At 62.0% G+C, this 25,686-nt stretch overlaps 1 protein-coding gene across 4 annotated transcripts; it reads left to right on the top strand.

Annotated features, from left to right (window-relative positions):
• The first annotated feature begins 452 nt into the window (after positions 1-452).
• Positions 453-25,686, top strand: RHBDF2 (rhomboid 5 homolog 2). Of its 4 annotated transcripts, XM_042915039.1 has the most exons (20): positions 464-542; positions 5,254-5,311; positions 12,792-12,988; positions 16,117-16,282; positions 16,988-17,115; positions 17,637-17,832; positions 17,927-18,130; positions 18,950-19,078; positions 19,436-19,554; positions 19,709-19,903; positions 21,097-21,208; positions 21,412-21,486; positions 21,666-21,827; positions 22,115-22,224; positions 22,380-22,443; positions 22,533-22,627; positions 22,898-22,973; positions 23,136-23,236; positions 23,444-23,597; positions 24,313-25,686. In XM_042915039.1, exons 4-20 carry the CDS (start codon positions 16,139-16,141, stop codon positions 24,730-24,732), a joined length of 2,484 nt encoding a protein of 827 aa, XP_042770973.1. In that variant the 5' UTR covers positions 464-542; positions 5,254-5,311; positions 12,792-12,988; positions 16,117-16,138; the 3' UTR covers positions 24,733-25,686. The 4 variants fall into 4 exon arrangements, with proteins under 4 accessions (XP_042770974.1, XP_042770973.1, XP_042770975.1 ...); XM_042915040.1 differs by lacking the exon at positions 5,254-5,311 and having other exon boundaries at positions 453-542; XM_042915041.1 differs by lacking the exon at positions 464-542 and having other exon boundaries at positions 4,481-5,311.

Here is a 25,686-nt window from a genome sequence, read left to right as displayed (position 1 = left end):
TTTAGGGAAAGTGAGCGGCTAAAGGTTCGAGGGGCAGGTCCACTTGGCCTTAGAATGAGAGCGCTGGCAGGAGCGGGATGGGGGGGTGGTGGTCACTGGAGTAACTATTCCTTGGGGGGGAGGGGTGACGTGATGGCAGCTCAGACCTAGATCATGCGCTTTGTCCCGGGAGGAGAGGACGACGCCTGGAAGAGACCGGCTCCCGTAGAAAACAGGGCTCTCCCCAGGCGTGGACGCCCGCCCCCAAACCAGGGATCGGAGCGCAGAGCTAGGGGCGTGAGCCCCCCCCCCACCGCCCCCCCGGCGCCCGGGGCGGGCTGCCTAGTCCCGCGCCGCCCGGAGCCCCGCCCCCAGGCCGCCAGGCCCCGCCCCAGGTCGCCGGGGCCGCCCGGTCCCGCCCCGGACCGCCAGGCCACGCCCCCTCCGCCCGCGCGCAGGTAGGGAAGAGGCGGAGCGCCGGGGCCCCGCCCCCAGGAGCCACCGCCCAGCCGCTGGCCGGCGCCGCTCGGAGCTGCGTCCCGGGGACGTGGGGCCGCAGGGAGGTGAGCGCGGGGTGAAGGGCGGAGCTCGGCACGCGGCGGCCGGGCCGCAGGCGTCAGAGGGGTCCGCGGGGTCCGGCGCGAGCCCGGCCTGGGGCTGCTGTGCGGGGCCCGCGAGGGCGCCCGACCTGCGGAGCGCTCGGGCCCCACGTGGGCCGCGCCCGAGGCTAGAGGCCGGGGCTGGGCTCGGACGGGGCTGCTGGACCCGGGCTGCCGGTCCCTGGGGTTCGGCCGGGGCGAGACGCCTAAGAGGTCCCTTGGCCACGGGTCACCAGATGTAGGGGGCACGACGATTGAGCAGAAGTGTAAAGCCCCCGGGAGGAAGAGAGGGGACTGTCTGGGTACGGGACCGCGCAGTCTCGCCTTCGTTTCAGAAGCTCCTGGAACTCAGACCCTTCCCTCCCCTTTCTCTTCCTGGACGAGCAGCGGGCCGCCGCCTGGCCGCTTTCAGCCTCGCCAGGGTGGAAACAGGTGCGGGAGAGTGGACTCGCAGCAAGTTTAGGTCGGAGCTCAGAAATTGGACCCAGCAGTCCCCTCTGTTGCTGCAAGGGCCTTGGGTTAGGTGCGGGTTAGAAAGGATTATGTCTGCTAGACATACTCTCCCATCCTAGGGCAGAGGGGAAGCTGAGGTCTCAGCCCCTGCCTAACTGGGTGAAAGGCTAAAGGGGGGGGGGGGGAGACTTGCCAGATGACCCCACACGTGAACTGGCTTCTGGTTCCCAAATAATTTAGGACCCCCCGTTCGTGACATTTGCTGGTAAAAGGATGAGCCCAGCCTCTGTGTTCCTGCCACTTCGTAGGGAGGGCAGAGGGGCAAGCAGGGGACTGATTTTTGGTGCCAGGAGATACTTGATCATGTCTGGAGACATTTTGGTTGTCACAACTCAGGAGAAGGAGGGGAGTGTTCCCACTGGCATCTGGTGGGTACAGGCCAGGGATGCTGCTAAAAACGTCTTACGGTGCACAGGGCAGCTTCCCACCACAGAGAATTAACCAGCTCAAAATGTCACTGCTGCGCTGAGGTTGAAAGACCCCGGAGCCGCACCTGGCCCGTCAAGTTACTTCTGGACTGCCCCTGCTTGCCTCAGTTTCCCCAGGGGTCAGGAGAAGAACAGAGTAAACTTAAGTTGTGAGGGCAGTTATTCCCCCCAGCAATAGGACTTCCTTTGGTGCCATCAGCCTGCCTCTTCCCTGCTCAAAGTGGGGGCCCTACAGGAAGCAGGTCTGGGTGCTGTGGGGGAGGAGCTGAGTCCCAGGGGCTGGGCACAGGGCCCTCTCAAGGCTCAGTCCTGGAGTGCTTCACCCCTAAGGCAGCCTCCCATGCAGGGTGAGCCAGGACAGCCCTCCAGCTCAAATATCCGCCTGGTTGGGGGGGAGGGAATGGGGACAACTCTGTTCTCATAGATTTTCCCAAAGCTGGATTGCTGAGACAGGCATGGACGCCTAATGCCATGTGACCTGCTGGAATTTTCCCTTCTAATCTGACACCTAACTCTTCTGGTTATTTACACCAGGAAAATAACATCCAAGGACTGACAGGCTTCTAGTTCCTTGTGGCTCTCCAATCTGCTTCCCTCCGGCAATAAAAAGGTCCTCTGTGGCTTGTGGGAACCCTGGGTTAGACAAGAGGCCCCAGGGTGGGCCCCCCCTGCTGGCAGAGCGAGGCAGCCCCTGCTCCTGATGTTAGCCAAGGGGGCAGGCCAGGGGGACCCCATAGGGACGAGTCCTTTGAATGGGGCTCAGAAATGTTGGCTCAGTTCTCGGGGGCTGGGGCGGGGGGGGGGGGGCTGTCCTCGAAGGATGGGATGGAATGAAGACACGGTCCCTGCCCAGGAGCCCGGGCCACTCCACTGCCCTCCCTTCCCATTTCCTGACAGTGTCCATTGTCCACGTTCTGTTCACTTCTGGACCCTGGCCTCCTGGACCCACCCAGAACTCTGGCAGGGCAAGAGGGCAGGTGGCAGTTTCTGGGGGGTTTTTTTGGTGGGTTTTGTTTTTCGTTGTTGTCGGCTGTTTTGCTTTTAAACTTCAAAAGGGCTGGAATGGCACTGCCATCTTTTTGTTGATCGAAAACCCCGAAACAGGGGCCTCTGTCTTTAGTGTCTCTCGTGGCACAAAGCAGCATTCAAGACTTGTGCAAAGCTGCTCAGGAATTAAGCAGTAGAGCCTGATATTGAACCTGGGCTGCGGTTCCCAGGCCCAGCCCCAAAACCTTGTGCCACCTGCTGGTAAACGGCCAGCTGACTCCTATCTGCTTCGCTCATTTGTGAGCTGTAGGTCTCCGTGGTATCCCACACACGCACAGACCCACACTGCCCAGGAGGGCACTTCTGTTCTTCTCAGAGGACGAATTAACCGCGGCACAAATACCTTGTAGAGGCCGCCGGGGTCTGAGCCTGGCTCTTCGTCGGTGGTGGTGTTTTTACCGGTGGCTGGAGCCCTTCAGAGGGTTCCCGTCAACCTACGACAGACTGTGCCCGATGAGACGGCAGATAAGAGCAGGAAGACGCCGAGGGGGTGTGTCTGTGCATGCCCGTACCTGCTCCTGTCCGGGTGACTTCAGCGAGCCACCTGCCACTTCTTTTTGGTTCAGGACGAGTGGTAGCAACATCGGGGTGGCCCCAGCCTCCCGCCTGCCTCGCGGTGCGGCATCTGGGGAGATGTGCTCTCTGGGCTGCCTCCCCCCGCCCCCCCCCTCCCCCATCTCTGCACATCCCCTCCGGCCTGTACCACCCACTTTGGAGCAGTGTTACCCTGGCCACCCTCGGGGATTTCCGGAGTGAGCTCACCCGTTTGCTCCCGGGTTCCCATCCAGCTGAGCCAGGCTGGGGGGAGGACTGGCGGGGACGTCAGTGGCCACTGGGAGTGCAGGCCAAACTCACCCGGTGGTGGCTGGGCTGGGAAGGCGACCGGGCGAAGCCAGCTCCGAGGATACAGGCCAGGGCACGTGGCCCCACCTGTCCCGTCACTGGGGGGAAAACAAGGGCTTTTCCCACACAGCCCATAAAGTTAGTGTTGCTTCCCTAATGGGAGTTAGAGGTGTGTAAATAAGAATTCATCACCTCGTCTTCAGGGAAGTAGGAGCACTGCGTCCACATTCCGTCACTGTGTGCGCTTACCCGGGGACCCAGACACAAGTCATTTGTCTGCCGTTCGGACGCTGCCAGAAGGCATGTTGTGGGGGCGGGGTGCTAGGAAAATGGTCGGAGCTAAGTGGGCAATGCCAATCAGGGATGCCGGCCAGGAGGGTGGGAGGGCGGTAGGAGGGGGATTCCCAGCGTGGGGAGCCAAGAAGCTGGCGGGCACAGTGGCCTACGAGATAGTGGTCGGTAGGATGAGGGTCACTTAGAGCCCGTGCCTCAGTTTCTTCAGCTATACAGTGGGGTAACAGAGCCTCGGGACGAGTTGCCGGGAGGATTCCGGTGGTGTCGCACGTGAAGTCTTGGGGGGCCGGGAGCCTGAGGTAGGAGCTGCCACGATAGTGGCATCACGCCTGCTGTTAGGAGCGTGTCTGTGGCCCTTGGCACAGGCCCGTGGGGACGACAGGGGCCTTGCCTCGTGGGCTCTGGGGAGGACTTGATAAGAACATGCTGGGGAACAGTGCTAGAATTACTCTGTAGGGGCCTGATCCGGGGTGGGAAACCTCAGCTCCGAGAGGCGGAGGGAAGAGGGAACGGGAGGGTGGGTTTCCAAGTGGGAGTGGAGTCTCAGACCAGGAACTGTTGGCTTCTCCCAACCGGGGCTTTTCCCTGTCCCCCCCCCCCCCAACTTTTGTGATGGGGGGGCAAGGGGGTCATGGCGGCGGTGACCCTCAGCTCTGCTCCCTCCGGCCGGGCTCTTGGGGCCAGGAACGGGGTAAGCCATTCAGAGCCTTGGTTGCCTCCTCTCCCTCCCACGTGCGGCCCCACAGCCTGTGCCAAGAGCATCCTCGGGCGGGGGGGGGGGGGGGGGGTCCCGCCCCTGCCGGACGGCAGGAAGCATCTTTGTCCTCTCCGGATGGCCCTCCCCAGGTCAGGCCTCCAGGGTGGCCCCCAGAAGGCCTGAGACAGGAGGTGGGGGACCCGCTGTGGGATGGGGCCAGAGCAGGACTTGGCACTAAAATCTGGCCTGAGCCCTTGATCTCACTGGTGATGATGAGATAAGGGCAGTGTGAGAGAATGTTTGAGAAAACCCTGTGATAAGCTGAGAAGCACTACCTAAGTGCCAGGTGATGTCATTTCTGCCTAGGGGCTGCTGGGAGGGACTCCTGAGTCTCAGAGGCCCACACCTACACTCGCCCGCAGCCCATGGACCACTCGGTCACCACCCCAGGCCCATTTTGTGGCCGCTTTGCCCCACCAGTGCCAGGGTGGCAAGAGGCATCACTACCCCCTAACTCTGGGGCCTTGGACAGGTGACTTGACTTCTCTGAGCCTCAGTTTCCCCACCTATCAAATAGAGATCTGTCACCACTGGGGCTCTTGGCTCAGATGTAGGGACCCAAGTGAGCCGTGGTCAACCAGGAACAAAAGAAGCTACCGATCACTGGCCAGCGATAGCGGCCTAGGCTCTGTGCATTCATAATCTCATGTCCTCTCTGTTGGATGGGGGAGGCATCCCCCCATTTCACAGCAGAGGAAACCGAGGCTCAGTTTCCTCTGGCAAATTGCTCGGAGTCTCCCAGCAAGTAGGTGGCCAGGCCAGGGTTTGAGTCCTGTCTCTGTCCTCCCCGCAGCCCTCCTCATTCCTCGACAGGAGAATCCATGCTGCCCCAAAGTGACGCAGGGACTTCGGTGAGTAGGGTTTACAAATCCCCACATTCCCCTGTCCGAATGGCCTGGATGAGCCCGGGTCCAAGGGCCCTGAAGGTCTAGCAGCCACTGGGGCTGGGACCAGCCCCTTGGAGGGAAGCAGCAAGCTCCAGGGCAGGGTTCTGGAAAGTCAGGTTTATTAGCTCCTTAATGAGTGTTTACAAGCTGAAAACTGTTTGCCTGGCATGCTCCCTCCCAGCCTTGGGGCCGGCCTGGGCCTCCAGAAGTGAGGGGGACCCAGGACAGCCCAGGACCTGACTTCCGGCTGAGTGGTCATGGGCAAGGTGCTTACCTCTCCATAAACTATGGCAAGCCTTTGTCCCTCTGCTGAATGTCCACCCAAGTGAGCCCTGGCTAATGGTGACAAAGCCACCTAGATTTCAGACTCCCGGGAGGCTATGCATAAACAGACTGGGGTCAGAGATGTGAAGTGGCTTGCCTGAAGCACACAGCATTTAGGGCTGGGCACCAGTCTCCCCCAGTTGGACAGTGTTTTTTTCTTTTGAGAGAGAGCATACGAGAGAGAAAGGGGGGAAGGGGCAGAGGGAGAGACAGAGTCCCAAGTAGGCTCTGAGCTGGGGCTTGAACCTATGAATCGTGACATCACGACCTACGCCAAGGTCAAGAGTCACTTAACCGACGGAGCCTCCCAGGTGCCCCAGTTGGACCGTCTGGAGCCAGGCCACAAAGAGGTGGGTGGAAAGTAGGTGGACCCCACCCTTGCAAACTCAAGACAGAGCCCTGCTCTGGGTGCTGAGTGTGGTCCTGTCTGGAAACAGTCTGGTCACCCCTCGGTGTCAGGGAGCTTCCAGCAGGGGTGAAGTAGGCCCGCCCCGCTCCCCAACCGATGTTGGACCCCAACCTTCCCCCAACCACTGAGCATGGGCTGGGCCTCAGCCAGTGAAAACCCAGCTGCCAGGGGCACCCGGCTGGGTTGGTTCAAGGGTTGGCTCTTGATCTCGAGGTTGTGAGTTCCAGCCCCACGTTGGATGCAGAGATTATGAAATTATAATAATTATAAACTTGAAAACACAACAAAAACCAATTCCCAGCACGGCAGGATCCTAAGAGAGACAGATCCTCTTGCCTGTTTGGAGCAAAGCCCAAGTCCGCACCAAGCTCGGGTCAACATGGCATCCAGTGGTGTGTCCTCCCTTTCTAGGAGCCTCTTCTGCCCCGGTATCTGGCCCAGAAAGAGTCAGGGCCTCTGGCCCCCGATGCCACTTCTTTTTTTTTTTTTTTTTTTTTTAAGTTTATTTATTTTGGGGGCACCTGAGTGGCTCAGTCTGTTAAGCGTCCAACTTTGGCTCAGGTTCTCACAGTTTGTGGGTTCGATCCCCACGTCGGGCTCTGTGCTGACAACTCAGAGCCTGGAGCCTGGTTTGAATTCTGTGTCTCCCTCTCTCTCAAAAATGAACATTACAAAACAATTTTTTTTAGATAGACAAAGTTTATGTTTGAGAGAGAGAGCGAGAGCAAGCGGGACAGGGGCAGAGAGAGAGGGACAGAGGACCTGACGTGGGCTCCACGTGTGCCGACCTCAGCTTCAATACAGTGAGCCCGATGCGGGGCTCAAACTGCACGACCTGAGCTCAACCGACACTCAGCCAACTGAGCCACCCAGCTGCCTAGCCCCCCTGCCTCCTCCCTTCTTCACTGTGATGCTCAGGGAGTAACAGAACTGGGACAGAACGTGTCGCCTTCCCAGAGGAGGCTGGGCCGTTGGGCAGAGCACCCCAGGACGGGCCCCTGTGCTCCCTTTCTTCTATGGTCCCCAAGCTGCACTTGGCCCCTAGGCTCTGGGAGCTGCTGCTTTCCTGGGGTGTGGAAGGGCACGTGCATCCCTGCTCAGCTGCTGTCCCCTCGTGTGCTTCTACGAGCAGCTTCTGGAGTCCAGAAAGTCCCAGAGGGCACCTGGGAGGGCAGGGCCCAGCACTGTGTCCAGCTGGGGACACGTGGCGGCATTGAGTGCCGCCTGCCTGCCCCTGCATGTTGCCAGCGGCTGCTGCATCCAGCTCAGCCAGTTTCCTGGGCCCAGGGCCCCCACAGAGGACGGGGCCTTCACATCTCCGCCCGCCCTGCTGGCGCGCGGCCCTGAGAAAGCTGATGCGTACTACAAAGGGGCGTCGGGGTCTGCGGCGCTCTAAGAACTTGGCCTCCCCACCCCGGACTCCCACAGGCTCACAGCCTCAGCCTGGAGCCCGGGGCCCGCTTCCTGGGTCTGTGGTCGGCCCTGCTACCTAAGCCACTCTAACTGGGTCAAGGGGAATCCAGAACCTGGGGTCTGGTGGGGACAGTGGGGACAAGCCAGCAGGTCCTCGAGCCCCTGACTGTGCCCCCTCCTCTCCATCCTTTGCCTTCTGAACTGAGTGTGAGCAAAGCCCTTAAAGGTGTCGGGGTGAAGACATGGGGGCTCTCTGGGCCGGGGTCCTCTGTGGGTGCGGCCTCTCCCTGTGCAGGGCAGGGTGAGGCTGGGCTGAGCACAGGTGCCAGTATAGTGGGGAAGTGGGTGCTGGCCGGAAGGGACGGAGAGGCCCGCGGACACTTCCTGCTGGCTTCTCTAACTCTGACCGGGGAGTGACTGACTTGGAGTTCAAAGCCTCCAAGGGGGACGTGGTGGTCCCTTCCCTTCCCGTCCCCCGCGTCCTTTGCCTTCCTGAGTCCTGATCCCCGGCCCTCAGAGTCGCCTCTGCACTTTCCCGGCCTTTGCTTCCCGGCCCCACTCAGCAGGGCAGGGAGGTGCGCGGGGGGGGGGGGGGGGGGGGGGGGGGGGGTGAGTCACTGGCCATCAGGAAGCCCGTAGGGAGGCGGGTTAGACAAACGACCGCCTTTACATAAGCGCCTGGGCCTCGAGCTAGAGCAACTTCCCGAGGTCAGCAGAAGCCAGGGTTTGCCTGGGGGTTGCACAGTGGGTGAGGGCCAGCTTCCTCTTCGCAGCTTTCTAAAAACGACCTGGTTCCCAGAAGGGCTGTGGCGGAGGGACAGGCCGGTTTCAGTTTCTATGACAGGGAAACAGGGGAGAGAGGCCACTTCCTTGCCCCTGGCCGTCATCCTGTCATCCTGTCATCCTGTGATTCATCAGGGGACAGACAGGTTCCCCGCAGCCCCGAGCCGCCTCCCTTCCCTCTGGACCTCCCGTGGCCCACTCACCCACGGCCAAGTGGCGGTTTCTTTATTTCCTCGGTTCAGGGGACCTGCGCCGCCCCCCCCCCCCCCCCCCCCCCCGCCGCCGGAGGAGGTCCCCTGAACTTCCTGATCCGATCTGGTGGCTCGTAGTGGTCTCCCTCTGTCCTCTACTGGAGGGCATGCTCGCCCCTTGCCCGAGCCCCCCCCTCCCTCCCTCCCTCCCCTTGGTCCCCAGTTCTGGCCACACGCAGGCTACACGCTGATGTCAGCTGCTGCGGCTCACTCCCTGTCCTGGGTCGTGAAGTCCTCAGAGGCTGGGGATTCCGGAGACCCCGTCAAGACCAGGGGAGCATTCAGACACCTGCTAGGGTGCGTCGGTGACAGGCAGGTGGGGAGGGGATTGGGGGCCCCTCCAGCGCCCCGTCTGGACGTGCGCTGGTAGATCGGGGGCAGGGGACCTCTCCGGCCGAGGCCCGGCTGCGACTGTCGGGATAGGGCTTGGCTGGTAGTGTCCAGCCCCACCCTTTGTGAGGAAACCGGGTTTTCTGTGGGCATCACTGAGTGGTTTCTGAGGCTCCGTTTCTGTCATGTGCGCCTGGCTGCCGGCAGCTGGGTCACACCACGGGTCGTGGGCGTGGTGCAGGGGTGACAGTGTCAGCCCCTGGGTCCCTCTGGGTCATTTGAACTGTGCACTTCACTTCTTCTTTGGATCTGCCCCACCCCACCCCACGACGGACGGGCTCCACCCTCAGTCCCCTCTCCCTACCCAGGCCCCTTCGAAGTCTTCCAACTACCCTGGGCAGGGGCTGAAGGTCCTTCTCGGGGAGGGCCCCAGCGAGGCCAGGATCCAGCTTGGGCAGGTGGCATTGGCCTCGCTGGGTGGGACAGGCTCTCAGACTCTCCACGCTCCCCCCACCCGACCCGGAGGCTGGCCGCTGCACCAACCCAGGGGGTCTCGGAGCAGCGGATGTGACTGTGGGCCAGGAGGAAGCCCGGTCCCAGGATGTCACAATTTCCTCTGCAGTGAGCAAGCATTTCTGGGGCGTGGGAGACATGTGTGGGGCGGGGTGCTCCCAAAACTCCAGCACTTTCTGTCTGGGCTCCTCCATGACCCCACCACACTACCGGCCCTACCCTCTGCCCCCTGCCGCTCTCGGGAAGGAACTGGGATTCTGGTGCTTCTGCACAAGTGTGGGGTCAGTCTCAGGAGCAGGCTCACCCCTCCATGGTGGAGAGGGGCTGTGGGAAAGTGGTGTTTTGTACTAAATGTGTGGGCCTCGTGGGCATCGATGCTGGGCCATCACCTCGTCCAAGTCCCTGGCTTAGCAGTGAAGGAAAGGGGGGAGGGTGACGTTTCTTTACAGGCCAGGACGTGGCCTTGGCCACGAAGACGGTGAAAACGGTCTTGGGTACCATGCTGCGCCCCAGGAAGGCACGCGCGCAGCCCTGCGTCTGTTCTCCAGGGCCAGGCCGCTTCTCCCCGTGACCCCCAGAAGTGCCCTGGGGCCGGTCCAGTCTCCCCAGTCCTACCGCCTAAGGTTGTGTCTGCCCTCATTTCTGTCAAGACAGTGGCACAGATGGTCTGCAACACAGCGGGTCCTAGGCTGGGGAGTCTGGGCTGTGCTGGGGAGGGGGGAACGGGGGACCCAGTGGGGGCTCATCCTGGGACAGCATCTGGTCACAGAGCCACAGCAGGGCAGTGGGCACTTCGTGGAGCTTTCCAGAGTGGGCTGGGTGCAGGATGGGGGGAGGTAGTTTTGGTCCAGGGTCCATGTGGACTGATAGTCTGCAGCCATGCATGCGATCCCCCCCCCCCCCACCTGCCTCCCATCCCATCAGCCCTTAGCAGGGGCCTGATTATTCCAGACCTGCCTCTGCCCAGGGCCCAGGCCTACGCACAGGCAGATCTCTGCAGAATGCCAGGAGAGGCAAGTGAGAAAGTGGTTGGTTCTGTCTGGTGACAGGGCAGACTTCCTGGAGGAGGTGACATTTCACCTGGCGTCGCCCAGGCGGACAAGGTGGAGCCTAGTGCGGCCAGGGGAGGTGCAGGGCCTCAGACAAGAAAGTGAGGGTTTGGGAATCTGCAGGGACACTGGTGTATCAGGTGGGGGTCGGGGCAGGTTCTGAAGGGCCCTGGGTATCTACTCCAGGCAAGCGTGACCAGCCCTGAGTTCCAGAAGGATCCTACCTGCTTGATGAGCTCACCCAAGCTTGGACTCGGCAGCCCTATTCTCCCAGCCTTCCTCCACGGCCTGCCTCCCTCCCTCCTTGGTGCCAGTTTCCCAGGACAGTGCCTGCCTGGTGCCCTCTCACTGCACCCCGGTCCCAAAGGAGACTAAATTGGAGAACTTTCCGTGCAGGGGCCCCAGGTGAGGCTGTTGTCTGGGAGCTGTCCCCAGAGCAGACGCGAAGTGGGATCTCAGGAGCCGGCTGGCCCAACGCTAAGGCCCATCTGCCCGTGATCTCTGGGCGGCCTCATCGTCCACGGCCAGTCTGCCCTGAGGTGTGGGGTCGGCTCTCCCAGCACTTTGCAGTAGAAAGAAGGATGCTTGAGTCTGTTGGCCAAACCCAAAGCAGAAACATCCCGGGCCCCCAGCTCTTCCTCAGGACCCCCTCTGGCGCCCACTCCCCCCCCCCACCCCAAAGTTCCTCCTATGGTTGGAAGCCTTTGTTGCCCCGTGAAGTCAGAGGGAGGGCGCAGACCTGCCCCCAGCCTCTGGTGGGCCCCACGGTAGCCCCTTGGGCCCCTCTTGGTAACCCCGGGCCTCTGAGGAACAGAGTCTAAGTGCTTTTGAGTATAATTTCCCTCTGGGCTGGACTCCACTGTCACCCTGATAGGGGGCCGTCCAGCCCCCAGTGTGCTCTAGCTTTGGGCTGGGTGGGGGGGTGGCTCCTGTTTCTTAAAGAGACCCAGCTGTTCCCTTCCTGGCTGTGTGAGCTTGGGCAAGTTACTTAACCCCTCTGAGCCTCCTCCCTTCCCAGCCACAAAAGGGGAGCGATGGCAGATGTCTGTTTTGAAAGGTGTCTTGAGGACAAAATGGGGTAATGCATGTGAAGGGCCAAGCCAGGCCTGGTTGCACGGGAATACTTGACCTGTCCTGCCTCTGGTAGCTGTCAGGGTTCTGCTCCCCGAGGGTCTGCTGCCGAGTGTGCCCTGTGCAGGAGCTCCTAGAGCGAAATATCACAGAGTTCTTTACCTTCAGATGCTTGATCTTATGTTGTGTGCATGTGACCTGGATAAATCGTTTAAAGAATGAACACAACTTGTGGGGCATCTGGGTGGCTCAGTCGGTTAAGCGTCTGACTCTTGACTTCAGCTCAGGTCGTGATCTCACGGTTCATGGGATCAAGTCCCACGTTGGGCTCTCTGCTGAGTGTGGCACCTGCTTGGTCTGTCTCCCTCTTTTTCTTTCTCTCTCTCAATAAACATTTTAAAAAATGTTCTAAAAAAAAAAACAAACGAATACGACTTCTGAATCATTTGAACACTGTCTGAAATACCTGCCTTACTCTAATCGAGAGGAAATGTTGAAGGGAGCCCCTGGGTGGTTCAGTCAGTTGAGCGTCCGACTTCGGCGCGGGTCGTGATCTCGCGGTTTGTGGGTTCGAGCCCCGGGTCGGGCTCCGTGCTGACAGCTCAGGGCCTGGAGCCAGCTCCTGATTCTGATCTCCCTCTCTCTCTCTGTCCCTCCCCCGCTCACGCTCTGTCTCTCTCAAAAGCGAATAAACATTTAATGTTTATTCGCTTTTGAGAGAGACAGAGCGTGAGCGGGGGAGGGGCATAGAGAAAGGGGGGGGGGGGGGACACAGAATCCGAAACAGGCTCCAGGCTCGGAGCTGTCAGCACGGAGCCCGACCCGGGGCTCGAACCCACAAACCGCGAGATCACGACCCGCGCCGAAGTCGGACGCTCAACTGACTGAGCCACCCAGGAGCTCCCCCCAAAAACAATTTTTTTTGAAGAAAGGAAATGTTGATCAGAAGACAGCCAGCACTTTAAGTTAAACGTGTGTAGTGAAGTTATGTTGAAACAGGAAAAATAAAGTAGAGGCCACCCTGATTTGGGGTTCCTAGCCCAGAGAGGGGGTGGGGGCTCGCAGGTGGCTTTTTAGGCAAACCCTCTGAGGCTGGACCCCCCTGGCTGCCCGGCCGTCTGAGCACCCAGCTCACCGCCAAGAGGGGTTCTTACTCCAGGTGGCGAGAACATAGCCTTTAACCCCTCACCCACGAGGCCGGTGGGATTACCCCGTTTTACAGATGCAGAGACTGAGGTCAGGAAGATTAAAAGGTCCTTTGGTCCCAACGAGCCTGCTTGAGTCTGCCCTTCCTTCCTTAGAGACTGCGCGCGCCTAAGGAGCTGCCCTGCTTGGCCTGGAACCGGCTGCCTTTGCGTCTGTGCACCTGCCCACACAGCTGAAACTTGACCCCAGAGCATCTGCAGAGAGTGAGGGAAGGACTAGAACATACTAGATCATGCTCTAAAGACCCCTGCGACAAGACCCAGGAAGCTGTGAGCTCAGCCCAGATCCGAAGGTAGGAACCCGGTTAGCAGGGGGTGGGGGGAGGGGCAGCAACTGTTTGCTTATTTGTTTGCTTTTCGACACGTACGAACTGATGCTGTCTGCGGCCGGGACTCCTCTGGAGGTGGAGGCGCAGCAGTGAACAAGGCAGAGAGAGAGGGAGGCAACCCGGGTAGAGTGACGGAGAGACTTGAAGGGAGGGGAGGGCCAGGGGGCTGCTTCAGGCAGTCAAGGGGGGGCTCCTCGGAGGAGGCAGCGCTCCGGCTGGAACCAGAGTGAGAGGAAGGAGCTACCTGTCCCACCCTGTGATGATCTGACGTGGGGATGGAGGGACCAGCGCAGGCAGAGGCCTGACGTTTGGGGAGCACCTGCCTGAGACTTTTTTACCAGCTTCATTGAGCTGTAATTCACATTTAATTCAGCACAGAGCCATGAGAGCCATGAGATCACGACCTCAGCGGAAATCAAGTCGACCACTTAACCAACTGCGCCACCCAGGCGTCCCTTGTGTCTGGCTTCTTTCGGTTAGCATAAACATCCTTAAAGTTCATCCCTGCTGGACCATGTCAGCCCTGCCCTCCTGTTTGTGACTAATCATTCCATCGTGTGTATGTGGGACCTTCTGTTGATCCGTTTGTCTGTTGATGGGCATTGGGGTCGTTTCCACCTTTGGGCCCTGCTGATCATGCTGCCGTGAACATTCCCGCCCACGTTTCTGTGTGCGCATACAGCCTGGGCATGTGTCGTGCATTCTGTCATCTGATGCCCAGGGCGCCTCTCTTGGTTGGGGGGGAGGTCTTTCCCCCATTATAAGGTGAGGGCGTGGGTGACCTGTGGTCAAGTGCGGGCCTCTGTGCATGTCAAGCCCAGAACCACCCACCTGCAGCGTGCTTTTGACCGTGACCCCTCGGCGCCCCTAGCCGAGCTTAGCAGGTGCGAGACAGTCGGGGGCCTAGAGTGGCCGGGTCAGGGGCAAGGAGGAGACACAGCCACTCAGGGCTCAAAGGCCCCAGTGAGAAGCTTGGAGTCCCTTTTAAGGGAGAATGGGAAATCGTGGGACATTGTTGAGCAGAGAGTGATGTGGTGTGATTGGTGCTTTTAAAAGGTGACTTTTGTTGTTACGTAGAGGACGGTCATGAGGGTGGGGGCTCGAGGGACGGCGGGTGGAGTGTTCGGGAGGCTGCCTGTGGTCCTTCGGGTGAGAGGTGGAGATGGAGGGGACGGACAGACTCGGGACAAACGTGGCTGCTGTCACCCTCTGTCACACGTCGGCCCCACATGCCCTTACCCGGAGGGCTCCCGCGTGACTCCCCACGTCCGTGCACAGCCGGGGTCAGCCCCGCTGTATCAGCAGGTGGATGTGGCGCCCCTGGCCTTACAGGAGGGGAGGAGAAACCAAACCCGCTCTAGCAGCTTCGGGAAGTGGGGAGAGAAAGTAGCCGCAGATTTTAGCCAGGAAAAGGGCAGAGTGAGGGATGAAAGGGAGAGAAGAGAACAGGCAGAGGGCCTTGATTCTGGTGGAGTCAAAGGGGAAGTGGGGGCTGGTGACCAAAGTGAGAGTAGAAAAGCCCCAGATGGGGGCGGAGTCAGTAAATTGCCACCTCCTTCTGGCAAGGCCATTTCCCAAGATCCATTGATATTCAAGATGAACTTACTCTTCAACCCAGCAACTCCACTTCTGGAAGTTTGTCTTGGGTTAGTGCTGGGACAAGGACCCGGTCTGGGTCTAGGCAGGGGTGTCGGTGAGCACCAGGCACAAGTCCAAAATGCCGAAAACACCCTCAGCAGCCATCAGTCTGGAATTGGTTTAATCTTGGTATGTTCCACTCAATGAAATCTTGGTAGTCACTCAATGAAATCTAGGGGCGCTGGTGTGGGTCGGTGGGTTAAGTGTGACCAACTCTTGATTTCGGCTCGGTCGTGATCTCACGGTTCGTGAGTTCAAGCCCCATGTCGGGCTCTGCGCTGATCCTGCTCGGGGATTCTCTATCTCCCTGTCTCTGTGCCCCACCCCACCCCCCACTGTCCTTCAAATAGATAAACATTTTTTAAGAAAAGAAAAAGAAGGGACACCTGGGTGGCTCGGTCGGTTAGGCGTCCAACTTCAGCTCAGGTCATGATCTCACGGTTTGTGAGTTCGAGCTCCGCCCCACGTCAGGCTCTGTGGGGACAGCTCAGAGCCTGGAGCCTGCTTCAGATTCTGTGTCTCCCTCTCTCTCTGCCCCTCCCCCACTCACACTGTCTCTGTGTCTCAAGAATAAATACACGTTAAAAACAAGAAAAATAGGGTAGCTCTGTGTGCATTGATGGGACAAGACGCACACACTATGGAAGAAAAGTTGTGGCAGGAGCGTGTGTAGAACCCAAGTATGTGTGTCCTTTTCCAGCTGCAAAGAGGCTGTTTGGTGGCAGGTGGGGTGACAGGCAGGCCATGAGCTCACTGTCTGCTTTATAGGTCTTCTGGGTCTGAGCACATGTCACTTTTATGGTTAGGATATAGCGTTTTTCCTCCGTGAAAAGAGAGAAGTACCAGACAGGTGGCAATTTCAGTTACCTTTGAAAAAGGAACCAGGCAGCCCAGGGGACAGGAACCAGCACGGTGGCTTTCTCTCTATCTGCAATCAGGCCGCGCAGCCACTTCCTTGCTAGAAACCCAGAAAGCACCTGCTCCCCGCACAGCTGTGGACCTCTTCTTTGTGGCCAGCGCACTGGGTGGCCCCGGAGCCTTCTCCTGGTCCTCCCCCAGGCCCTGCCCCGAGATCAAAGGCAGGGCTCGGGGTCCCAAGAAGATGCCCTCTGGCCCCTGGCCTACTTTGACCAGGCTGACGAGGCGGCCAAGGTCACCTGGCAGCTCAGTCCTTTGCCCTCAGGCTCCTTTCTGGGTGTGGTCCTGCAGTGGGAGGAGGTGGAAAGGTGGGGATTTCTCAGGCCCCGGCCGGCCTGGAATGCAAACGAAGGACGAAGGGCGGAAATAGACCTTCTTGCAATAATACCCCACCCAGGTCAGATTCGGTCTCTTGTGGCGAGGTTTAGACCCCAGAGTTAGTCAGGCCTGACCTGGGCCACCTGCCCAGTCCCCGGTCCCCTCCTGTCTTGCCACCTCTCGACACACTCGTGCCCCCCTCCCTGTTTCTATTCCAGCCACGCTGCCCCCCTGCCCGCCATGGCCTCCGCTGACAAGAATGGCGAGAGCGTCTCCTCCGTGTCCAGCAGCCGCCTGCAGAGCCGGAAGCCGCCCAATCTGTCCATCACCATCCCTCCACCCGAGACCGCGGCCCCTGGCGAGCAGGCCAGCATGCTGCCCCAGGTAAAGGGACAGGTGAGGGGGCAGCCTGGAGGCTCGCCGCCCTGCCCCAGACAACAGCCGTGCCCACACGGCACTGTTCGGGCGGAGGAGGCCCCTTCTGCCTGAGCCCCAGCTGCCTGTGTAGCCCCTGACTTAGGCCTGTGCCCCCTCCTGCCTTTCCAGATGTCACAGTGAGCGGGCCCCGAGCGCAGGTGCCGGGTCTCCGGTGATCGCTGTGGGTCTCCCGGTGGGATGTGTGGTCCTGAGAAAGCCTCCCGGTTCCACCCAGGACTGGCTGTTTCCCTTTCTGTCTGGGCCCCGCCACGCCACTCCGCCCAGGGGCGAGGGCTGTCACACTTGGGGGAAGGGGCCCCCGCGCTGGGCATCAGCAGCCTGACCCCGCGGCGCCTGGCTCCCGTGGAGAATGGAAATGAGCAACGTTTCCAACAGGCTGGACCAGCGCTCCATAAAGGGCTCATTGAGAGCAGGCTTGAAACAGTGTCCTGGGGCATAAAGGGGTGCTGTGTTGGTGCCACCCACTCACCCCGGGGGGCTCTTCCTCCTACAGGGAACCAGGAGCTAGGAAATCACGCTGGGGGTCGCTGAAGAGTTAAAAGATGGCGACTTTACATTTGGAAGGAAAGCAGCTCAGGGCGTGTAAATTGGGGGTGAGGCTTGTTCTCCGCCAAAAAGGAGCCAGCCCAGTCCCAGCCTGTCCTCCCACAGAGGCCCAGGAACCCAGCCTACGTGAAGAGTGTCAGCCTCCAGGAGCCACGGGGACGATGGCAGGAGGGCAGCTCAGAGAAGCGCCCAGGCTTCCGCCGCCAGGCCTCCCTGTCCCAGAGCATTCGAAAGTGAGCACCCTTCCCGCCCCCCGTGGCCGGCAGCCCTACGGACCTTCTCCGGGCCTGGCCCCTGGGTCCCCTTCCTAGAAGGAGCGGCCCTCCCTGCAGGGCTGGAACGTGAGAATCCGTTAACACCGTGTTCCGGGGGGGGAAACTGAGGCCCCAGGGCAATGTGTGCCTTGTAGAAAGTCACAGGGTGGAGCCTGCGGGCGTGGGTCAAGGAGCGGGGTGGGGGGGAGGCACCGGCCCACAGAGTGGCTCCCGGAGGCCTGCCCACCCCTTTTAGCTGGTCATTGGGTACCAACCCAGGGGCAAAAGGGGGGAGCCGATCTGTCCCCCTCCACTGCACACACACGTGCCTTGTCGCCTGTCGTCCCCTGCCCACACATGCTGTCACCTCCCACGTCCCCTCCCCTGCACCCAAGCGCACGGCACCCTGCCACCCTGCGTCCCCCCTGCACGTGCCCTGGCCCGCGTTGGTCTTCGTCCCCGCGGCGTGCCCACCCCCGCGGCGCTCTCGGCTCCCGCAGGGGCACGGCCCAGTGGTTCGGGGTCAGCGGCGACTGGGAGGTGAAGCGGCAGCATTGGCAACGCAGGAGCCTGCACCACTGCAGCGTCCGCTACGGCCGCCTCAAGGCCTCGTGCCAGCGGGACCTGGAGCTCCCCAGCCAGGAGGTGCCATCCTTCCAGGGCACCGAGTCTCCAAAACCCTGCAAGATGCCCAAGGTGGGTTTGGGGGGGAGGGAGGGGCGGCGGCAGTGGCAGGGGACACCCCAGGGGCCCGACCTGCTCCCTCCCTCCCTCCCTCCCTCTCTTCCAGATTGTGGATCCACTGGCCCGAGGACGGGCGTTCCGCCACCCGGACGAGGTGGACAGGCCCCATGCCCCACACCCGCCCCTGACCCCTGGGGTCCTGTCCCTCACATCCTTCACCAGCGTCCGCTCTGGCTACTCCCACCTGCCCCGCCGCAAGAGGATGTCTGTGGCCCACATGAGCTTTCAGGCTGCCGCCGCCCTCCTCAAGGTGAAGATGCCTCTGCCCGGCCCCCGCCGCCCCTCCCTCCCTCTCTGTTCCCCCCAGAGCATCCCCCAAGAGCTCACCTGGGCGCATCCCTCTGTGCCAAGGGCAGCGGATGCATGAGGTTACCCGGCAGAGAGGCCCGGGGCCTGGCCCATGGCCTTCCAGCCCCAGCGCTCCAGGATTTGGGAAGCCGGGTTCTGCACCGACACGGGCTGGGCAAGTCGGAAGTGACATGTGCAGTCAGTTCACCCGAGTTTACTCGGCCCCTATGATGTGCTGGGCACGGGGGCTGCAGAGTGACAGGAGCCAGTGTCCCTGCCCTGGGAGAGCCCCCAGTCCCGAGGGGGCAGTTGTCACTAGTCAGTGTGATAAGTGCCGGGGTCGGTGCAGGAGAGGGGCTCGTGTCAGGGAAGCCACTTGAGCTGAGCCCAGAAAAATAAGGAGAAGTTCCCCAAAAGAGGAATAGCTTTCTCAGCAGAGGGAAGGGCCCACGCAGAGGCCCGGAGGTAGGAGGGGGCGTGGCACGTGGGGGTCAGAGAGGGGGGGCAGGGGCACGGTGTGCCGTGCCGCGGAGCTGGGGCTGGGGGAGATGGCCCGAGTTTTGGGGAGTAAGGGTGCGGGACGAGTGGTGGCGAGCTAGCTGCCCAAGCCAGAGGGCAGGACGTCAGCAGGGAGAGGAAAACGGCCAACTGCGGAGAGAGCGCTACGTTCAGGGCTATGGAAGATGGTGCCCTGTCTCCGGCCACGCTCTGCCCAGGGAGGATGGGCTTGACAGTCCCTTTGGAGGGGGGGCCTGATGCCCGTGCCTCTGCCCTGTCACAGGGGCGCTCCGTGCTGGATGCCACGGGACAGCGGTGCCGGGTGATCAAACGCAGCTTTGCCTACCCCAGCTTCCTGGAGGAGGACGTGGTCGATGGGGCAGACACATTTGACTCCTCATTTTTTAGTAAGGCAAGCATGGGGTGTGGGCCTCGGGAATAGGGTACGGGGTGGCCTGGGAGTTAGGACTGGTGACCTGGCCTTGATCGTGCGCTGCCAGGAGCCCCTGACAGGTCCAAGGGCCCCCTGGTTGGAGGGATATGCTGCCTTGCGGAGCTCCTGGGCCCCTGTCTCTCCGTCAGGGACCTGGCGGGGCAGGTGCCAACGGGGAAATCATTGCGAGGGCTCCCAGGCACATGCCCTGCACCTCCCTCCCCAAGAGCCTGTCCCGCTTTGTTCTGTCCTTGGATTGAGCTGTTGGGAGCAGTATTTGGGACAGTGACTCCTCACACTGTCTTTCTCTGTGTCCCCCGCTCCACCCCACCCCAGGAAGAAATGAGCTCCATGCCCGACGATGTGTTTGAGTCTCCCCCGCTCTCTGCCAGCTACTTCCGGGGGATCCCACGCTCGGCCTCCCCGGTCTCCCCCGATGGGGTGCAGGTCCCCCTGTGAGTTCTGGGCAGCCTTCCTCCAAGCGGAGGGAAGTGGTGCAGTGGGGAAGGGCTCCCCCAGCCCACAGCAGGTCCCTCCCGGGGCCCCCTTCTGGGATGTGCAGGGGGGTGGGGGGGAAGGGGCAGCAGGCTGAGAGCCCTCCCCCACCAGGAAGGACTCGGGCCGAGCCCCGGCGCCCGGGGCCAGGCGCAGCAGGCGCATCGCCTCCAAGGTGAAGCACTTTGCCTTTGACCGCAAGAGGCGGCACTACGGCCTGGGCGTGGTGGGCAACTGGCTGAACCGCAGCTACCGCCGCAGCATCAGCAGCACCGTGCAGCGCCAGCTGGAGAGCTTCGACAGCCACCGGTGAGCCGCGAGGCGGCCGGCTCCGGGCGTTGTGGGCGGCGTCCCCGCTCTCAGGTGCAGGCAGAGGGCAGGAGGGCCGAGGGCCACCCCGGGAGGTCTGGGAGCTTCCGGCTTCCCCAGGACCCTCGCCTGCAGCAGCCCCCTTACTCACTGAGCCGGCATTTGGCGAGCGCCCCCTGCGGGCGAGGACAGCAGGGACGAGTCCCCGGGGTTGCCCTGCGAGCATGTGCGTCACCGGGGAGGGGTCCCCGGGCGCTTTGCTGCCTCTTCCCCCTCCCTGCTTCCTCGGCCTGGATCCTCAGCCTGGCTCCCGAAAGCAGTGAGTCGACAAGCGTTCGTTGAGTGCTATCCCCCACTGGCCCCAGAACAGCTCCGACAGGAGAGACCGGGAGGGCCCGGTGGGCCAGAGGGACGGTCAGAACCTTGGACTATGAGTGAGGGGAGCGTGGGGCAGGATGTGCACAGAGACCTTGGGGGAAATGAGAGGATTGGAGGAGGGCAGTCCTCCCAGTGTGCGATGGGCAGTGACCTGACAGACATTAAACCCCGATTATAAATAAGTAATAACAAGGATAGCAAGCGTCCCAAGGAGGACGGAGAATGAGAGTGAACTGGTGAGGAGGGGTGCAGCCGGCGTGAGCAGGAGTTAGCCGGGTAAAGAGAGATGTGAAGAGCATTTCTGACAAAAGAGGCACCGTGTGCAAAGGCCCTGGGGCCGCGAGGATTGTGGTTTGTTCCAGGGACTGTAAGAGAAGAATGTGGGTGGGCACAGTAAGGCCTTGCAGCCAGCAGGAGGGGGCGATGTTGGACTTAATTCCAAGGTGGCAGGAAGCCATCTAAGGGTTTTAAGCAGGGAGAGACATGTTGGAGTGCATTTTTTTTTAACGCGTATTTATTTTTGAGAGAGAGAGAGAGAGCAAGTGGGGGAGGGGCAGAGGGATACAGAGGACCCGTGCTGATAGCAGAGAGCCCGATGCGGGGCTCGAACTCACGAACCGTGAGATCGTGACCTGAGCTGAAGTCGGACGCTTAACCGACTGACCCACCCAGGCGCCCCCTGTAGGGGCTGTGATGTCACTGTGACGAAGGATGAGTTGGAGGGGAATAGAAGGGGAGCTGATGGGGGACGGGCTCCACAGGCTGAGGGATGGGATGTGGGTTCGGCTCCGCTGACCCCAGGCTTGTGTCCCCAGGCCCTACTTCACCTACTGGCTGACCTTCGTCCACATCATCATCACGCTGCTGGTGATCTGCACGTATGGCATTGCACCCGTGGGCTTTGCCCAGCACGTCACCACCCAGCTGGTGAGCCAGGCTAAGTTAGGGGTGCTCCGCTCCGGGGGTCCCACCCGCCCAAGAGGCATCAAGCGTCGTCGGCCACCGAATCCCTCCCGTGGCCACAACCTGGCCCGTGCAGGAGGGTGCTCTGGGCTCACCACAGCTTCACCCCTCAGCCCTACCCTGGCATGGGGAACCCCCTGACCGCCCTCCCTCTGCCCCTGCCCCAGGTGCTCAGGAACAAAGGTGTGTATGAGAGCGTGAAGTACATCCAGCAGGAGAACTTCTGGATCGGCCCCAGCTCGGTGAGGGGCCCGGCGGGTGGGACAGCACCACAGCAGGAAGGCCCTGGGCCCCGTCACCCCCAGCTGGGCAGGGGGTCGGCTTGCCCAGGGGACCCCCCCCCCCTCGTCAGGGGGCCCTCAGGGGAGACTCAACAGAGTGGCCAGGTCGGGGCCCACGCTTACTCTCTGCCCTCCCCCAGATCGATTTGATCCACCTGGGAGCCAAGTTCTCGCCCTGCATCCGGAAGGACCAGCAGATCGACCAGCTGGTGCTTCGGGAGCGAGACCTTGAGCGGGACTCGGGCTGCTGTGTCCAGAACGACCACTCGGGCTGCATCCAGACCCAGCGGAAAGACTGCTCGGTAGGGCCGGCCCTCCGCTTGCCCTAGCCTTGGGGAGGGCCCCTGGAGGACCATCCCCTCCCTCCTTCCCGGCCCCACACACCCCTGTACACGGGCCAGCACGGGGAGGGTGCCGACCTCCCCAGAGGAGCGGAAGCCAGGTCTTGGGAACGTCAGCCGGGGGTAGAGGTCTGGGAGATGGGTCTGAGCCCTGGGGACGAGGGGAAGAGCCCCTGTCCTGGAGGCTCCCTTGCCCACTCTCACGGGGACATTCGCCTAGTCGTAACCAACCCTCCTCCGCCCTCCAGGAGACTTTGGCCACTTTTGTCAAGTGGCAGGATGACACGGGCCCCCCCATGGACAAGTCTGATCTGGGCCAGAGGCGGACATCAGGGGCAGTGTGCCATCAGGACCCCAGGTACGGTCCCAGGGTGGCCCACCGCTGGGCCACCCATGACAAGACGGCCTTGCGTATCCTGCCCCGGGCTCCTGCAGGGATGTTGGAGGGGAGTGTGGCAGGCTGGGGGGCGGGGCACAGCTCCTCATTTTGCCCCCTCTCACCCCTGCCTCCAGAACCTGTGAGGAGCCAGCCTCTAGCGGCGCCCACATCTGGCCCGACGACATCACCAAGTGGCCAGTGAGTGTCCGGGGTGGAGCATGGTCTAGCAAGGGCAGGGAGGGGGTGCCTGCCGCTGCCCGGGCCCAACCCGGTGTCCGTCCCGGCAGATCTGCACGGAGCAGGCCAAGAGTAACCGCACGGGCTTCCTGCACATGGACTGCCAGATCAAGGGCCGCCCGTGCTGCATCGGCACCAAGGGCAGGTGAGCCAGCCCGGGCACTCTGCCCCGGGCACCCCGCCCAGAGCTTCCTCTCATCCTCTGGCACCACCCGCCACCCCGGGCCAGTGTCCTCCCTACCTGGTGACTCTGGGGTCACCCGTGGCAAGGGAGCTTGCCCCGGAGCTGTGGTCCCCGCAGAGCGGCACCCCCTTCCCGCCAGCGATGCCTGCTGTGGCCAGGCCTTGAGCAGCAGGTGAACGGGCAGGAGTCCTCAGGGCCCTGACGCATCCCCTGGCCTCCTTGTCCCCCCAGCTGTGAGATCACCACCCGGGAATACTGTGAATTCATGCACGGCTATTTCCACGAAGAGGCAACGCTCTGCTCCCAGGTGAGGCAGGGCCTGGCGGGGCCCTGAGCGTAAGGAGGTGAGCGCCGCAGCCTCCTGGAGCTGGCCTCGTGCGTTCCCTCCCGCAGCAGGTACCCCGCTCTGCCCCCCCCACGTCAGGGCCAGCTGGGTCGAGGGCACTGACCTCCACGCGCTTGCCCCCAGGTGCACTGCTTGGACAAGGTGTGTGGGCTGCTGCCCTTCCTCAACCCCGAGGTCCCAGATCAGTTCTACAGGCTCTGGCTGTCTCTGTTCCTCCACGCTGGGTAAAAGGCCCCTCGCTGCCCGCCCCTCCCCGCCAGGCCCCTGTGATGTCTGCCCGCCCCCGCCCCCCAGACCCCCGGAGGAGGGCTCCCGGGCCAGCGCGCAGCCGCCACGAGCCTCCAGACCCCGCTGCCCCTGCAGTGCCTGGCTGGCAGCCGCAGGCAGAGGCGAGGCGGGACGGCTGATGCCTGGTGCGCCCCCCTCCCCAGCGTGGTGCACTGCTTCGTGTCTGTGGTCTTCCAAATGACCATCCTGCGGGACCTGGAGAAGCTGGCCGGCTGGCACCGCATCGCCATCATCTTTATCCTCAGCGGCATCACCGGCAACCTCGCCAGTGCCCTCTTCCTCCCCTACCGGGCGGAGGTAGGCACTCGGAGGGGCAGGGCAGGGGGCGGGGCCGGCTCTGCTGCTCCCCCACCCCCACCCCCACCCCCCCACTGGCTCTGCCACAGGGACACACGGCGCCCTCCCACGCCAGGTTCAACAGCAGATGGACAGCTAAGCTGTGGGCTTAGTGGCCGATCCCCTAATCCCCGGGTGCAGGGGACAGCACTGCCCCCGGGTCATGCTCAGGCATCCCTTCCGACTTTCCCAGATCTTGTCCCTCCTTTTGTTCACCTCTGCTTCGTTTCTCTTTGTGACCGCGACCCTGCCTGCCTACCTGCCTGTCACATAACTGTGGGTTGAGCTATATGGAATCACCAACGCCCAGCCACTCTAGACTCACGGAAACGGCGAGTTTTTTGATTGATTCAGTCTAACACTGTTGGCTCGCTCAGGGTCTGTCTGTCCCGCCGTTCGCTGCCTGGAGTGGGCTTGTCTGTCGCGTTGATTGCACTGACTGCCCACTGGGCCCGTAGTAGGCCCTCAGGGTTTGCAGAAAACGTGGGTGCCGCAAGCCCAGCTGTGGCCCAGCTGCTGCGGCTGCTCCCTGACCCCGTCCCCGCCCCCACCCCAGGTTCAGGGTCCCCGCGCCTGGGAGGAGCCCACCCATAGGCTGACCCGGGTCCCCGGGGGCTCCGGGCTTCCCCCCGGGGCGCCTGGAAATGACCCTTCTCCCCTCCCCCTCCCGCCCCAGGTGGGCCCGGCCGGGTCGCAGTTCGGCCTCCTCGCCTGCCTCTTCGTGGAGCTCTTTCAGAGCTGGCAGCTGCTGGAGCGGCCCTGGAAGGCCTTCCTCAACCTGTCGGCCATCGTACTCTTCCTGTTCGTCTGCGGCCTCCTGCCCTGGATCGACAACATCGCCCACATCTTCGGCTTCCTCAGCGGCCTGCTGCTGGCCTTCGCCTTCCTGCCCTACATCACCTTCGGCACCAGCGACAAGTACCGCAAGAGGGCCCTCATCCTGGTCTCGCTGCTGGTCTTCGCCGGCCTCTTCGCCTCTCTGGTCATCTGGCTCTACGTCCACCCCGTGCACTGGCCCTGGATTGAGTACCTCACCTGCTTCCCCTTCACCAGCCGCTTCTGCGAGAAGTACGAGCTGGACCAGGTGCTGCACTGACCCCCCTGCCCCCCGGGCGGGGCATCGCTGCTGCTCACGGGGCGCTGAGGGCCCGGGGCCCGGGGCCCGGGGTCCGGGCCGGGCTGCAGAGCGCCCCCTCCCCCGCGCTCCGGAGACCCACTGCCAGGGGCCCGGGCCCTCCCTCCACCAGGCGAGACGGTCACAAAGGCGGGTTCCCCCGGGGCAGCGAGGCGCCCCCTTCCTCAGGCTGGGGACACTCCGCGCACGGGCTTCTCTGCAGCTCAGGGGCTCAGGGCCATGCCTGCCCGTCGCTCCCCTGCTGGTGGGACCACTGCCTAGGAGTGGGCTTCTTTCTTTCCCAAGGTCCTCAGGCTTCGCCCGTCACCCCCCTCAGCCTCTGCTGGTGCCCCCCGGCCACACACACACACACACACACACACACACCACATTGCTGTGAGCGTGCCCTTACTGGGACGTGGCCAGGGTTCCCACGCCTGCCTCAACATGCCAGCCCTCCTTCCTGTTTCTCCTCCCCTCTCTGCCCTAAGAGCCCAGGCCCCTCGTTCATCGGTAGCCTGGTGAGCCTGCCCTTAACGCTCCTGGAGCAGACTTGTGGGAAGGGCTTTGCCACGGTCTGGGGCCGAAAAGAGCAACGAGGCACAGCTGGGCTGGGAAGCTGAGAGCTTGTTCCGAGCAGACAGAGGCTGTCCCCTCTGTGTCCCTCTTGGCCCTCCCTCGGAGTCAGTGTTCTGCCTCATGGGGCTGGCTTCGAGAAGGCCGGCCCTACTCCACTCTGCCTCACTCCTGTCCGAGTTGGGGCGGGGACTGGGCTACTCACTCCTGCCCGAGTTGGGGTGGGTTCCCCAGGGGTTGCCCAAGGCTCGGTCAGACCCATTTTTTACTGGTTTATATTAAGGTTCTAATTTTTAAAAGTAACGCTAACTTTATATGGATGATGTCTCAAATGTATTAAATGATACTCTTTAGAAGTAA

Source organism: Panthera leo, chromosome E1 (genome assembly GCF_018350215.1).
Source record: "Panthera leo isolate Ple1 chromosome E1, P.leo_Ple1_pat1.1, whole genome shotgun sequence".
In the NCBI taxonomy this organism is placed as follows: Eukaryota; Metazoa; Chordata; class Mammalia; order Carnivora; family Felidae; genus Panthera; species Panthera leo.
This window is presented reverse-complemented; position numbering and strand designations above follow the sequence as displayed.

Excerpts from the sequence above, each read along its gene's own strand:
- RHBDF2 (XM_042915040.1), top strand. The coding sequence starts at position 16,139 with ATGGCCTCCGCTGACAAGAATGGCGAGAGCGTCTCCTCCGTGTCCAGC. Across the intron at positions 17,116-17,636 it reads CTGTCCCAGAGCATTCGAAA|GGGCACGGCCCAGTGGTTCG; the intron begins GTGAGCACCCTT and ends CGGCTCCCGCAG. Across the intron at positions 22,974-23,135 it reads AGGCAACGCTCTGCTCCCAG|GTGCACTGCTTGGACAAGGT; the intron begins GTGAGGCAGGGC and ends GCTTGCCCCCAG.